General features: G+C 30.8%; 1 protein-coding gene across 2 annotated transcripts in view; it reads right to left on the minus strand.

The window, feature by feature from the left end:
• The window catches only part of LOC126753096 (serine/threonine-protein kinase meng-po), a 50295-nt gene extending 35965 nt beyond the window's left edge, over positions 1-14330 (minus strand). Inside the window, exon 1 of one of the 2 annotated variants that reach the window (XM_050464246.1) lies at positions 13406-14330. In XM_050464246.1, coding sequence (XP_050320203.1) covers positions 13406-13418 — 13 coding nt within the window. In that variant the 5' untranslated portion in view covers positions 13419-14330. Of the gene's footprint in view, positions 1-1567; positions 2526-13405 lie in introns of those variants that run through there. The other variant, XM_050464245.1, reaches the window with a different exon arrangement.
• Between the last annotated feature and the right edge of the window lie 732 nt (positions 14331-15062).

Below are 15062 nucleotides of genomic sequence, written 5' to 3' on the forward strand. Positions count from 1 at the left end.
GTTGAATTCAAATTTGAGATAAAATTATTTATTCTGAAAAAGATTTATTAAAAAAATTATTGCATTTGAATTTGAAAAACATAATAATTCTAAAAGAATACTCTAACACAAATTGTTAAATTCGAATCTGGTAAAAATGTATTTTTCAAAAAATAATTTTCAGAAATAATTATTTTCAAAACAAAATTTTTTACTTGAATAAAAAAAATTATATTTCTGAAGCAACCAAAAAAAACTATTTTGGAACATAGCAATACATCGAATTCCTCTCAAACTTTATAGGTCAAAATTTATTATTGTCGCTTACAATATCCAAAAAAAAATTAATATTTATTAAATTTGAATTTGAAAAAAATATATATGTATGTATGTAATTCGTAATATATATGAAATATACATGTATAGACTCCAAAAAATATTATAAATTAAAAAAAAAAACATTTCTGAAATTAAAAATATGTAAATTCGAATTCAAAAAAAAATATTTTCCAAAAAGCAACAATTATGAAAAAATATTTTAAAAAATATTAGAAAATAACAATATTTGGAACACTTTTGAATTTTCAGGAATCAAAATCAACTTGCTGTCGCTTTCAAGTCTCCAAAAGAGTATTAAATTCAAATTTGAAAAATAATTCTCCAAAGTTTTCTCAAACACCAAATTATAAAAAATGAGTCGGAAAAAATTGTCAAAAAACAAATCTTTCTCAAAAACAAATTATTTGGAAAAATCTCGAAAAATTATTAAATTCCCATTAAAAAATAAAAAAACAAAGATTTTTCTCAAAAACAAAATGTCAAAAAAAAGATCAGGAAATTATTAAGTTCGAATTTAGAAAATAGTTATCAAAAACCGTTTGGCATTCATCAAGAAAAAAACCATCTAATTCTCAAAAACAAATTATTTAAAAAAAAATTATCAAATTCAAAATTGAAAAAAAAAATCGCAAAAAAACAAAAACAAATTATTTACAAAAAAATCATAAAAAATTATTAAATTTGAATTTGAAAAATAATTCTCAAAAACAAATTATTTCAAAAATTATCAAATTCGAATTTGAAGAAAGAATCAAACACGAAGCTTTTCTCAAAAACGAATTATTTAAAAAAAAACTAAAAAAATTATTAAATTCGAGTTTGAAAAATAATTCTCAAAAGTGATTAACATTTTCGAGAATTATTTTTCAAATTTTTTTCTGGAAAAAATTTTTAATTCTCAAAAAGAGCTGTTAATAAAAGAAAATTAGAACTTGAAAAGAAAAAATATCAAAAAACAGAATTATCTACACAAACGTAAATGTGAGAAAATCAAAATACCTAACAGAGCTAAGCATACTAAATTTTTATTAACCAAATTAACTTATTGTCACTTTCAAGTCTGTAAACTATCCTATAAACTACAAATAAGCTGCATAATGCACATTAAAACAGCATAAATGTCAACAACAACACAGACTAGCATCTTTCCTTAAATATTCGTTAAATATGCCCACAAATAATGTCAGATTTCCATGTCTAGCACAGCAAAAAATTCCAATAAATTACAAAAACTGTGTGCGTCGCTCACCTTTCATGCGTTTCACATAGGCCAACGTCTTCTCAATGTTCTTCAACAGCAGCCACTGCATTTTTACTGTATGTGTGTGTGAGTGCGCCGCTACCAAATTCCGAGTGCGACACTCCCGCTTCCGCAACAACAATGTAAGCCGTTTTAATGGCACTTTTATTGTGCGCAATATTTCGTCCCGCCACAAGTGTCTTTTCACGGTTATTTACAACACCGTAGACGACGACATAAAACAGTCAAATGAAGAAACTATGCGCACACACACATACACACATGCGCGCGTGATAATTAGGCAATTGAATATGAAATATGCGCTTAATAAAAACTTTTAATGCCGCATTTAATAATACTCAGCAAAGTAAATAATTTCAATAAATTTACTAGCGCTCACAAATGTTTTGTTGTGTGTGGTACAAGTGTTTGTGTATGCCTATGTGTGCGGTTAGCGGAAAACAGGAATGAGCGCAATGCCTGACAGCACACACGCCGAGCGTTCGCTGTTGACCACAGCAACAATAGGTGACGGAAAATTGTCGATGCAATCAGCCGTGCAACAGGAACTACACGAACGTGACAACGACCGCAACAACAAGAACAACGACTAACACGCGCCCACGCATGCACGCATGCACGCAACCACTTGAGGCTAACGAGAGTTTTTGCTTCACTTTTCTTTATTTTATTTCATTTTTTTTGCAACGCGCACAGCTCACTCCATGTGTACCGTTGGCTTATGCTTGATTTGCAACGCGCCACTTGACATTGAACACAACTAAAGCACAACAATAAATATGCTGCTTGTTGAATGGATTGCAAATGAAAATCGCAAACAAATTGCACGGCACTAAAAGCGTTAACAAAACGGTAGACGAATGAGTGCGGCGGACCAGCTAGCGAACACACGAGGAGCTTGCCGTGTACACTACTGCAGCGCAAGCACTTTCGATGAGGACTGTGACGAGGATAATAGCCAGACTGTGGCTGAAGCACATGCCAATGCAGCAAGGAAGTGCTACATATACATTTAAACAACAGTTAACAGCCTAGCTGTGTGGAAATATGCGCTGGTGTTGGTTCTTACACACACACACAAATATATAACCATAGTAGCTGGTGTGCCATAAGCGCGCCACTGGCACACAAAGCCAACCCACGCTGCTGTGTATTAAGGATTTGTTAACAACAACAACAAATACAACTACAGCAACTACAAAAAAAGAATTCAAGCAGCGCTGCCAACGATTACAATCAGCCACAGGTAACTCATACAAAATTAAGGCAAACCGAAGTGGTAAAATGTAATCTGCTGCTGACGTCGCCGCCACAGGCGCCACTCGGTGTGACGAAAATACACTCATAAAGAAATTCGTACAAGTGTGTATGGGTGTATGTATGTCACTAAACGGGAGCAGCCATTCGTTTGGAAGCGTACTCCCATTGACGTCATCACTGTGATGACACACTTGCAGCAGTGGCACACAAGCAAAGACAAAAACAAGAAAGAACACTAACTTCGGCTGCAACGAAGCTAGTATAATACCCTTCATAGTTGCATTTCTTATAGCTTAAAATGGTATTGAAAACCTCTGTCACTGGATTTTTTTTAGATCAGTTTGTATGGCAGCTATTGCTATAGTGATCCGATCTGAACCATTTGTAGGGAGTTTGTAGCTTTGACTTGAAGATTAGTCTGTGTCAAATTTCGTGTAGATATCTTGTCAAACAAAAAAGTTTTCTATACAAGAACTTGATTTTAATCAATCAGTTTATATGGCAGCTATATGCTATAGTGATCTGATCTGAACCATTTGTAAGGAGTTTGTAGCTTTGACTTGAAGATTAGTCTGTGCCAAATTTTGTGCTGATATCTTGTCAAACAAAAAAGTTTTCTATACAAGAACTTGATTTTACCAATCAGTTTATATGGCAGCTATATGCTATAATGGTACGATCTGAATAATTTCTTTGGAGTTTATAGCATTATCTGGTACAATAATGTGTACTCATTTTCAAGAACATATCTTTTCGAATTAAAAACTTTTCCATACAAGGACTTGAGTTTGAACGGTCAGTTTGTATGACAGCTATATGTTATAATGATGCGATATCGACGATTCCAACAAATTAGGAACTTCTCAGAACCCCTGCAAAATTTCAGAACGATATCTCAAAAACTGTGGGACAAAGTTCGTGGCAAACTTGTTATACCCCGTACAGGGTATAATGAATCGCCACAACACTCCAGCAACAACAAACACACATAGTCACACGCGAACCATTTACACGTACTAGTGGTTATTTGCGGATAGGCGCATTATGTTCTCGTTTTTTGTTGTTCTTGTTGCTATAAACTTGGTTGTCCTTTTTTCGCTTTTGCTTCCGTTCGTCGTTTTATGTAGATTTCAGTGCTTGTGTTGCGCTTTTTTCCTCCGGATTTGCCTTTATCGTGGGTGACGCTTGGTGCCAGGCCAGCAGGCTTTTTCGGCGCACATTGACGTCCTTTTTGCTGTCAGGGAGGCAGGCTTGTGTGGCTTGTGTGTAAGCTTTGATTGTCCCTATTGTTCGGTGAATTGTTCACCAAAATAAGCAAAACAGCGTGGAGCATGGAAATTTTCGGTATATTTTTGTATACAGTAGCTGGTGTTTATGGTAGTGTGTTGTTGGAGTGGGTAATCTGAGCCGCACAGTAATTGTAGTAAAGCAATTTTTATTTGCTCATGTTTTGCAGGACTACTCTCGAACTAGTAGACTTAAGCATGATTTTAATACAAGATTTAATAACTTACTTCCATAAGCATTTTAACTACTTAAATCTGGGTCTGCTACAGCTCTAAGAAGAGGCCGTGAGTGACCCCATTGTCTTAAGTACAGATCCTGTACGGGGATTCTTTACATTTGGCAATATAAAATCAATTCTCATCATTTTAGCTCATCTTTTGACTTTTGAAGCCAAAAACCATCCGTTTGAAAGCGACCTGAAGTCAGAAGGCGAAATATTTCCTCCCCAACGTTGTCCGTTGAGTTTGGGACCCGCCACGTAAAAAAACAACCTCAATGAAAAGAAGAAAACAGCATCGGATGAGATCTCAAAAAAAAAAAAGAAGAGCTCTAAACTGACCTAATCCCTTAAGCTTAATTCGGCACCATAACATAAAACGTAGTGAGTTGTTTTTGTAAGTGCTATAGAAAGAAAGCCGTACCCCTTTTTAAGGTGTTTAAGCATGGTATGAATTTTAATGGGTCCATAACCTGAAAACTTTTGGAAATTCGTTACAAAAGAAATATGCGTTATAATCTTAACGACTTAAAGAGAGGCCCCGCTCGTTTATGGAGAGAGTTGCAAAGGAATGTGTCCGATGATCGAACAGATCGGTTTCTTATAGCTCAAGTGATAACCTCAAAATTAGTTAAGGGGATAACATTAAGAAAATATGCATGAGAGCTGTAAAGGCTATCTTTATTAGTCGGACATATTCTCACATAAAACAGGTTTACGTGTTAATCGAAAGTTTCAGTTTCTTAACGTTTTAAAAAGCGCCTCAAAATAACTTTCAGATAATCTCAAAATATATTCCAGAATAAAAACGGTATCATGAATCAAATATTTATGATCGAAAGCTGAAAAAATAACTTTATTTTTACTTCCAAGATAACCACAAAACATTTTAATACGTTGCTTTGTATTTTAGGTGATATATAACTAGTATAAGAGCCAATATATAACTAGTGTAAGAACTAATCAAGAAATCTTTATGTTTGACCTTTGCAAAGCTGATATTTTATAAAAAAAACTTGCTGCAATTTAGGTTTGTTCACTGTAATAAATCACCCACCTACATAAATACATGGCTCTGAAATCAAATTCATAAAAATAATCGTATATGTATGTTTGTCTATACTCTTGAAGGGCAAAGCTTATGACGCTTACGCCTTATGAATATGTACATATATTTAATTATATTTTTGAGCTAAGGTAACGCACATACTGAGCTTTGGGATAATGCCCTCTAATTATGTTCCAATGTGGGTGTTTTGCTTTGATACTTGCAGGATATTTTTATAAGGCGATGCGTCATTAAAGCGCATACGCTGATTATAAGGTGAGCATGGCAAAAGGTTCAAGGGTGATAATATATCATGCCATCAAAATTTGCGCGAAGGCGGTTGAGAGAAGTGACGCATGTGAAGATTAAAATAATTTGTTTCCAGGAAATAATTGCGTATGTTTTATAAGAAAAATATCTAAAAATAAAAAAAAAAATATTTTTGACTTTATTAATTATAGGGAAGATAAAGGAAGATATAAAAAGTAGGGTTAATTCTATACTGAACAGGGTACACTAAGCTTTTACTTAAATAGTTACAGTTACCATGTGAAACCAGTGTGACTTTTGCCCAACTTTGTTCGGATTGTTGTAGTAGATAAAACTCATACTTATCCAGAATAGACCGCACAAATCCATTTCCCTATGGTTCGACCCCGTCAAAGCTGCTCATTTCCTGAATCTACCGCTAATTGACGTCAATGAAAGTTAATTTTGCACTTTCCACCGAACAGGCTCTAGATATTCGCTACAACAACAACATATGTAAATGTGAATAGCTTCTTCATTCACTGTCTTTGTAGTTCTTTCTACATAGGAATCTTATGAAATCTGAAGAAGGATAATATCAATACTTTGAGTTCCGACTACATAACTTTTTTTGCTTATTAATTTCTGATATAAAACGGTTTCATTACGATTTTTTTGAATGTTCGGAATTTTCTACAAAAATTTGATGCTTGAAAACCGTGCTCTATCAAGTTTCATTATTTGACTTTTGGAGGTTAGAAATTGTATATAATAAAATTTCATTCAAATCGCAACTATTTTAATGATTATTTCTCAGTTCACAGTTTTCCGCTTTTTTAAGTGATCCTCTAGAGTCTAGACAGTGTATCAACCATTTTTTATTATTTTCTAAGACAACGCAAAATCTCTAAAATTATCGTTTTGATCGGAACTTCCATACAAATTGAACTATCACAATCAAGTTCTTGTAAGAAAAACTTTTTCCTTTGACAAAAGATCTTCAAAAATATCAAAATATAGCATGAATTTTTCTCCGAAACAACACTACGTTCTCCTAACCTGCTGTTCCGAGAACTTTTGTGAACACCCCCACACCAACAAATCATTCAAACGACGTAGAAAGCAAACTATAACAAATCACAACTTATTCTTATAAAAAAAAACATATTTACATCAAGTCACCCAACTATGCAATGATGCAATGCAAATTCGATAATAAATATTATATAGTAGATTATATATATGTATATATGTAAATGAGTTTGCATAAATGCGACGACGTAAATCACAGCATGGAATATGACAAAAACTGCAGCTGTCACTTCCATGCGCTCGTAATTTTTGACTAGTGACAACTCTCACCATATGTATACATACATACATATGCATACAAACGAGTATATTATACAATAAATGCGCTTAATACATTTATTTATTTAGATGAGCAAGCAGCGTCAGCATGGCATTTGCTACCTACATTTGCCACCGGCCACCCGCCTTGCGCGTGGTACTTACAAGCAGCAATACACACTTATAAGCAACAATACATACACACAAACAAACACAAATACATACAACACGAAGGTAAGTTCATGAGTATTAATATCATAAATATATATATTTACATGTGTAGTTGCATGTACTTTGTATTGTATGTATTTCATTTATATTTCTGTATTTATTTATTTCCATTTATTCAATCAATACATACATACATACATACATTTGAGGGCGCTAAAAATAGCTCAAAATGGAAGGAAAAGAAATGAAGCATCCTGTCGTCGCAACACCGCTGGCAACGGAGACAAAGTCTACGCCGCCTGTGGAGCATGCGACAACGTTATTTAAACCGTTGTATTGTGTTGGTAAATTGTATTTGTCCAAGCATAACGTAGACCGAAGCAAAGAAATTGAGCTGCGTGCAATGAACTGTTTCTCAAATAAGTGATCTTGTAACTAGTTGCCAAGGAATACAAGAAGTAACATTTTTTTGTTTTTTTATAAATATTTTGTTAAGAAATTTGTTTAAGGCTAAGTTTAAATAAAATAATAAACAAAATTTTGAATTAAATGACTTTCTAATGATTTGATTAATTTCATTAGTGTATTGAAAAACTATATAAAAATTTACTCAATTTCTTTTTTTAATTTTTTTAAACAAAATATTTCTTAAAAAAAATTAAAAATTTCTTTAAAGTTTTTTTTTCTCAAATTTAATTTCTAATATTAAAAAAATAGATATTAAATATTTTGTTAAGAAATTTGGCTAATACTAAGGTACATTATTAATTTTCAATTAAATTATTTTCTAAAAATTGTTTCTTGAAAATCTGTATCAAATATTTTGTTAAAAAATATAGATTAAACTAATTTTTATTTAAATAAAAAATATTTATATAAATATTTTTTTTAAATATTGTGTTTTAGAAAACCGTATAAGAATTTACATTAGAATTTTGTTTGAGTTAAATATTTTGTTAATAAATATAGGTAGGACTAAGGTATTATAGCAAATACTTTTTTTTGTTAAAGATTTCAAATACAATTTTTAATTTTTTTTAATTCAAAGTTTTGATAAAAAAATAGTAAAATATTTTGTAATTTTTTTTTATTAATAACAATTTATTTTGACATTAGTTTTTATAAAACAGTATACAAATTTAAACAAAGGTTTTTTAATTTCTCGAAATTTGAGAAGAAAATTAAAAATTATTAAATAGAATTTTCAATAATTTTAAAAATTATTAAATATATTTTTTAATATTTATTAAATTAAATATTTTAAGTTTATTTTATTTTCTTTTTTGTTAAATAAATTTATCCAAGAGCAATGTAAAATTTTAAATACTTTTTCTGGTTAAGTTTTTGAAATTTATTTTCTTTAAATAAAAAAATTTAAAAATGATTAAATATAATTTTCAATATTTAATAAAAATTGTTATACGTAATTTTTAATACTTTTTCATCATTTTTTTTTTAATTTTTTTTTATTTATTTTTTTTTTTGGAAAATAAATTTAGCTAAAAATATGAGTAAAGTCTAAGTATTAAAACATTTTGTTTTAATTAATAATTTTTAATAAAATTATTATTTTTTTAATTTTGTTTTTTAATTTTTTTCTTCAAATTTTTTTTTTTAATTTTCACTACATTTTTGTAAGTTTAATGTATTAAGTATTTTGTTAAATAAAATTAGACAAGACTAAAGTAATTTTTTTTTCAGATTTTAATTATATTTTTTTAAAGAAATATATTTTTTAATTTAATAATAAACATTAAATATTTTTTAAAATAATTTTTCATAAACTAAATAATTTTTTTGAGTACAATGGTCCTACCACTGGTCTAAATCTGCTCTACGACAGCTTTCAAGATGACGGGACCAGAATCATGCATCGCAGTGGGGTCCCACACTCTTAAGGAGCTGCTACGCACGGAGGAGAGAGCGGGGAGGAACAGCACTGGCAACAGGCAGCAGGAATACGCCACGGCAAGCTGCTCCTAGGAGGGTACAACCTCTCAAGGTTTAAGGATATAATCAACCTCCCTCGTGAAAAATTCCGCCTCCTAGTCGCGCTCTACATAGGGCAGTGCAGGCTCAGGAAGCACTTGTCCAATATGACCATAGCCTCTTGCGCAATCTGCCGGTTCTGTGATATGGAACAGGAAGCTGCAGTACACCTGATTCTGGATTGTCCTGCAGATGCAGACTTAAGGCCCTAGGTTCCATCTATGTGGACAGGGATCACAGCACCTTAGTTGAGCCCAGCAGGCTCCTGGAACTATTTAGGCTGTTGGACTTTGGTGACCATATGTGATATAGGAGAGGGCACAATAGACCCTAGGTCGCAGTGCAATACCTCATTATTAACTATCTATCTATGTATAACCATTCAACCAAATAATTTTTCGAAAACTCCCAAGGCACAATTTTTTTTTAATTTTTCAAATTAAATAGTTTTTAAACATTGTATGTATGTATAACAAATATTTTTTACTTTCTATTTGAAAATATCTAATAAAATTATAAAATATGTTAATAATTTGCATTTTTTATTCAAATCAATTATTTCCGGAGCCAATTTTTCATCGCCACTGAGTGTAAGGAAACAGCAATAGCAATGGAAAACAGATGGAATAATGATGGATAATTCTAACAAAAGAATCCATCAGCAATCAGCAGATTAATCATATACATGGCATATGATTGAGCGGCTCATGATATACATATGATTGAAAGGCGCTGATATAAAATGAAAAATAATTTACTTATGTCTTCATCCGAAATGTTCTACAAACTAGTCAATATTCGAATGGGCATGACTAGCTCTAACTGTCGGCATTTTCCAGCAACATATACACAAAAATATCTCGATATAAAAAAAGTCCCACTGCATCCCACTGCAATCACAAATGATTATAATTATTTACGTACTTGCCAACGCCTCGCATTTACTCAAGTACCACCACATTATTAGCTCAGCAGCAACATACTGCCACCGCATTGAGCACAATTGCCCTCATTAACAGCGAACACTGATGGAAGCTTTACTCGTTTGAACGCATTTATTTTTATGCTCCACGCGCGTAATTACAGGACAACAGCGAGCATAATGCTAAAAATTGCTGTTGTCTATCATGCTATTTTTGTCATGAACTTCGTGTTGCTGTGCGAACTTTGTAATTTTATATTTAATGGTAATAGGTAAAATAATATGGTCGTGTATCTTGCTAAGTTACAGTCACTAATTTGAGTGTAACAAATTTAGATATTTAATTGGAGGATTAAAGTCAACATGTGCGAAGTTAATGGAATTGTATATGAAAAAAATAGCATGCATAAGAGATGGAAATATTTCTTTTGATATTTTTGTAAAAAGGAATTTCATTGATTATACTAATCTAATGAGTCTTGCTAGAAATATTGTTGCAAAATTTACATTGCATACAGCGCGGAAAACTTCTGACAACGCGCTTGAAGCAATTTAGGCCCAATAGATTTAAGCGGATGCTTCAGTGGCGCGGTCAACAACTTGAGAGGCTTCTCTTAACAGATGAAAAAAATGTCACTGTTAAAGAAGCAAAATTACAAAATCTGCGCAAAAGCTTCCAAATTGTTATACAAGGGTTCAACAAGGTCACTATACAGCCAAAGAAATTTGGAGAGTTTTAAAAAATCACTGGTTCGAGCAGCGTCGTTAATACCCATAAAAACTATGCGTGCTATTGATTGAAGGCCGAACTGTTTGAGCGCTTGTGTGAAAGCGACAGGTGGCCATAACAAACAAAATTTTTTACATCGCTCATCTAATATATACGTTATTAAATAGAATTAACTGTGGTACAATAAATATCATAGTATCATTTTTATGACGGCCTAAGCTTGTAACAGAACTTATGGCAGGTTTAAGTATTATATTTAAGCAATTTGTTTGTTCGACACGCCACTTCTCAAATTTGGTGTAATTAAAAAAAAATAAATTCTGTTTATTCTTGAATTTTATCGGTTTAACAGGTAACGGTATACCGACTTACTGAAGAAAAAGAGAAACTGTATACATATGCCGGTTTTAAGCGAAAAAGTTTGCGCTTGCCATTTATGGTATAGCTCGATCTAAAGCATTGAAATAGGTGCGCGAAATGAAGGCGAATATGAATTCACAAATCCATATACAAATTAACGAAACTACATATCTTAATTTTAATATATATTTATTCACTTTTTGTAAATAAATTATATTTTGTTATTAAATATGTATATTACTTTTCTGCGAACTCAAGTTATACCTAGTTCCTAAAGCCGCAGACGGAACTGCGCTATAACTAGAAACTGATTTCTAGTATTCAAATGCATTGCATTAGAAATACAAGTATTTTACAGTTATTTTATAGTCGCAAAGCGTTTATAGACAGCAATTCAAGCTATAAATTGCCAGGTAATTAATTTTCGAAAATCAAAATAAGCTGTAATGACTTTTGGCCGGGGATTATTATTCTATGAGTAATTTTTGTTTATTGGTAGTGAAAGAAACAAAAGCAATAAATGGTTAAACTAACCTATTTATAATTTATATTACGTTTCTTATATTTTCGAAAAAAAATTTCAATATTTGGGCTGGTTAAAAATAATATTTCGTCACTTTAAATGCAAAATAACGTAACATCACTTTTCATAAGTTTGCAGGCGAAGAGAAAACCTTCTGATAAAAACCACTCATATTGAAACAAAATTTGAGTTTGAGTTATAAAATGGTTATTATATCTGACAGGGATTTTCGTTTTTTTTTTGTTTTTTTGATAATACGTTGATTTGTATACAATTAAACGTTTTTGTGATTTTTATGATAAAATTTATTTATATTTTTTGGCTGGTTTAAAAAATTTTTTAATATTTTTTACAATTTTTATATTTTTGCAAAAACTGGAATTTTTTTCTAAACCAATTTTTCTGTGTCTGTAGGTTAAAAAATTACTTGTAAATTTGTTTACATTTTTAATATTTTTCAAAATTTAAAAAAAGAAGCGAACAGTAGAAACCTATAAGGACATTTCAAGCCTTGGCCTAGACAAGAATTAAGGGCAAATACGATGAAATTTATTGCGAAAGTTTCAGCTTTGTGTTTAAAAAATATAAGAGAAATATTTATGTGTATTATTCAGTAAAAATAAATAGGACTATTTTATTAAAAAGGATATGAGAAATTCCATAAAACCTGTAATTTTCAAAGCTTCGCCGGCTTACTCAAGTATATACATTATTAACTTTTTTTTTCTTGAAAAATGCATGCTTTCAATTAATTTATGCTGAAAAAACTTTTAGAGAAAAAATTTGAAGCTAATATTATGACGCTTCCAATAAATATTTTGAATAAAAATATAATAATAAAATATAAAATGCTATATAAAATATACAATAAATATTTTAAATAAAAAATCTTAACAATATATTATATATAATGCATATAACTATAAAAATATAACTGAAAATTTTTCATATACAAGTATTTGGCCAATTATTTTATTCCAAATATTTTCAAAACTTCAAAAATTTTTATTTTTTTCGAAAAAATTCGTAAATCAAGCAAAGATTATGTTTACTTACTTGATGTTTACTTTATTTTTTTTAACGACCAAATTTTAAATATTTACGAAATTCTGAATATTTTTACAAAATTTTGAAATTTTTAAAAAATTCTGACGCTTTCAGAAAAATTAGAATTTTTTATAAAGTTTTGAAAGTGTTACGAAATTTTGACAAAATTTTTAATTTTTTAGAATATTTTGAAATTTTACACAATTTTAATTTTTTTTACAAAATTTTGAAATTTTTCTAAATTTTAATTATTTTACGAAACTCTGAAATCTTTACAAAATTTTAAAATCTTTACGAAATTTTGAAACTTTTACAAAGTTTAGAAGCTCCAAAATTTTGAATACTACTTAATCTATCTTTAAACTAAAAATGTGAAGTTTCGACATTTTTTCAAAATTTTGAAATTTTTACAAAATTCTGAAAATTTTGCAATATTTTTAAATTTTTACGAAATTTTGAAATTTTTGGAAATTCTGAAACTGTTTACAAAATTTTGAAATTTTTACGAAGTTTTCAAATTTTTACAAACATTTGAAATTGTTTTACGAAGTTTTGATAGTTTTACGAAATTTTTAAAAAAATTTGAAATTTTTACAATAGTTCGAAATTTTTGCGAAATATAGAAATTTTTTCAAAAATCACAATAAAAACCTAAAAACTTTTTGTCACTCACCAATAGTGCCCATTTTAGCCGCCACACTGCTCCAGTTTACTTATGAACCGATAGGATGTCTCCAAGTATGTTGTATGTGTGCCGGCTGGCAGGTTTTTAAAAACTCTACTCAAACGCTTAACGGTAGACGTTTCTTGTACGTTGTACCACAACCACAAGATTTGTGGCTTTAGCAATTGGTTAGTCAATTTGGCAATGAACTTGACAAACACAATAATATTTTGGGCTCAAGTTGTAGTCACACAGAATTGACAGTTATAGTAGCAGTACTTGTGCTCGTAAACTACGGCAATTATTTTAAATAAACAACAAGTCTGTCTGTCGGCGGCGATACCGTAAACACATATGTAAATTTGTATGTATGGAAAATATTCGAAAATTAGCGCCAATAGTAAAATAAATTACAAAAATATTTTCCAAAAAAAATCAAATTGAGTGTTTACACAACAAAAATTTTCGAAAACCAAAATTTGCGCAGTTGTTGATATTTGTTAATAAATATTTGGTTTTTGTAGTAAATAGGTGGTTGTTTTGCGAAATTGTTTTTGTAGTAAATTATTGCGGTGATTTTTTCGTAGATTTTTTATTAAAAACTTTAGTTTGCGTTAGTTTTTGTTTGTGGTAAATGTTTTTAGTTTTAATTAGTTTTCGTAAAACCTTTTTTTCGGTTTATTTAAAAAACTCACACAATTTCACTTCTTATTCAAATTTTTTGTCAAAATTTTTTTGTCAAAATTTTTTTTGTCAAAAATTTTTTTCTGTCAAAATTTTTTATATCAAAATTTTTTTTTTGGTCAAAATATTTTTTATTTAAAAATTTGCTTTACAAAATCGCAATTCGTTTTCGAACCGAGTATATTTTTTATCGTAAAAAAATTACTTTCACTTTCTGCTTCGAATTCTTAGCGCTGTCTTAACAACACAGTCTTCCAACGGTAAATGTTCAAAATTCTACACGAAGATACACTTTTATATTGCATGCAGTTCGCTTACTTTTTTATTTCATTTGTATTTTCTTGGAGAGCGCGCATTTAGCATTCGGCTAGCGAGAGTTTATATATTCCGTTAATATTCGTATTGTATTTGTTGTGTATTTACGCTGCTGCTGTTGCTGCTGTACACGCACATTATGCCTTTGCCGCCTCCAAACACTGTGATGTTTATATGTGCGCAGGAATGATTTGCCAAATCAACAACACAACAGAGACGAAAGCCGAAATCGCACAAGGGACACGAACCGACCAACGATGGAATAAACGAACGACACCGACTAAACGACTAACCGACCGTAACAAGCAAGCAACCCGCCGCACGCCAGCTTACCCCGCCGCAACCATTTATATTTTAACAGCATACACACATTAACAAAACTAACGGTAAATAAAAACACAAAACAAATACACTGTGCGATTGCCAAAAATCAAAGCAAAGGAAAACGCACGAATTTTCCAAAACAATATAAGCGCCAGCAACAGAAGCAGAAGCACCGCCAGCAGCAGCCAGTCTAGACACACACATATGTACATATATATATACACGCATATGTATTGTACACACTCCAAAAGTAAAGCTCCGTTGTTGCCGCAGACAGAAAGCTTTCGCTTGCCGCTGCTTAACAAACAGCAAAACAAAATCAGCTGCTATCAGCTACTTCTAG

The sequence above is a fragment of the Bactrocera neohumeralis genome, chromosome 3 (genome assembly GCF_024586455.1).
Source record: "Bactrocera neohumeralis isolate Rockhampton chromosome 3, APGP_CSIRO_Bneo_wtdbg2-racon-allhic-juicebox.fasta_v2, whole genome shotgun sequence".
NCBI lineage: Eukaryota > Metazoa > Arthropoda > Insecta > Diptera > Tephritidae > Bactrocera > Bactrocera neohumeralis.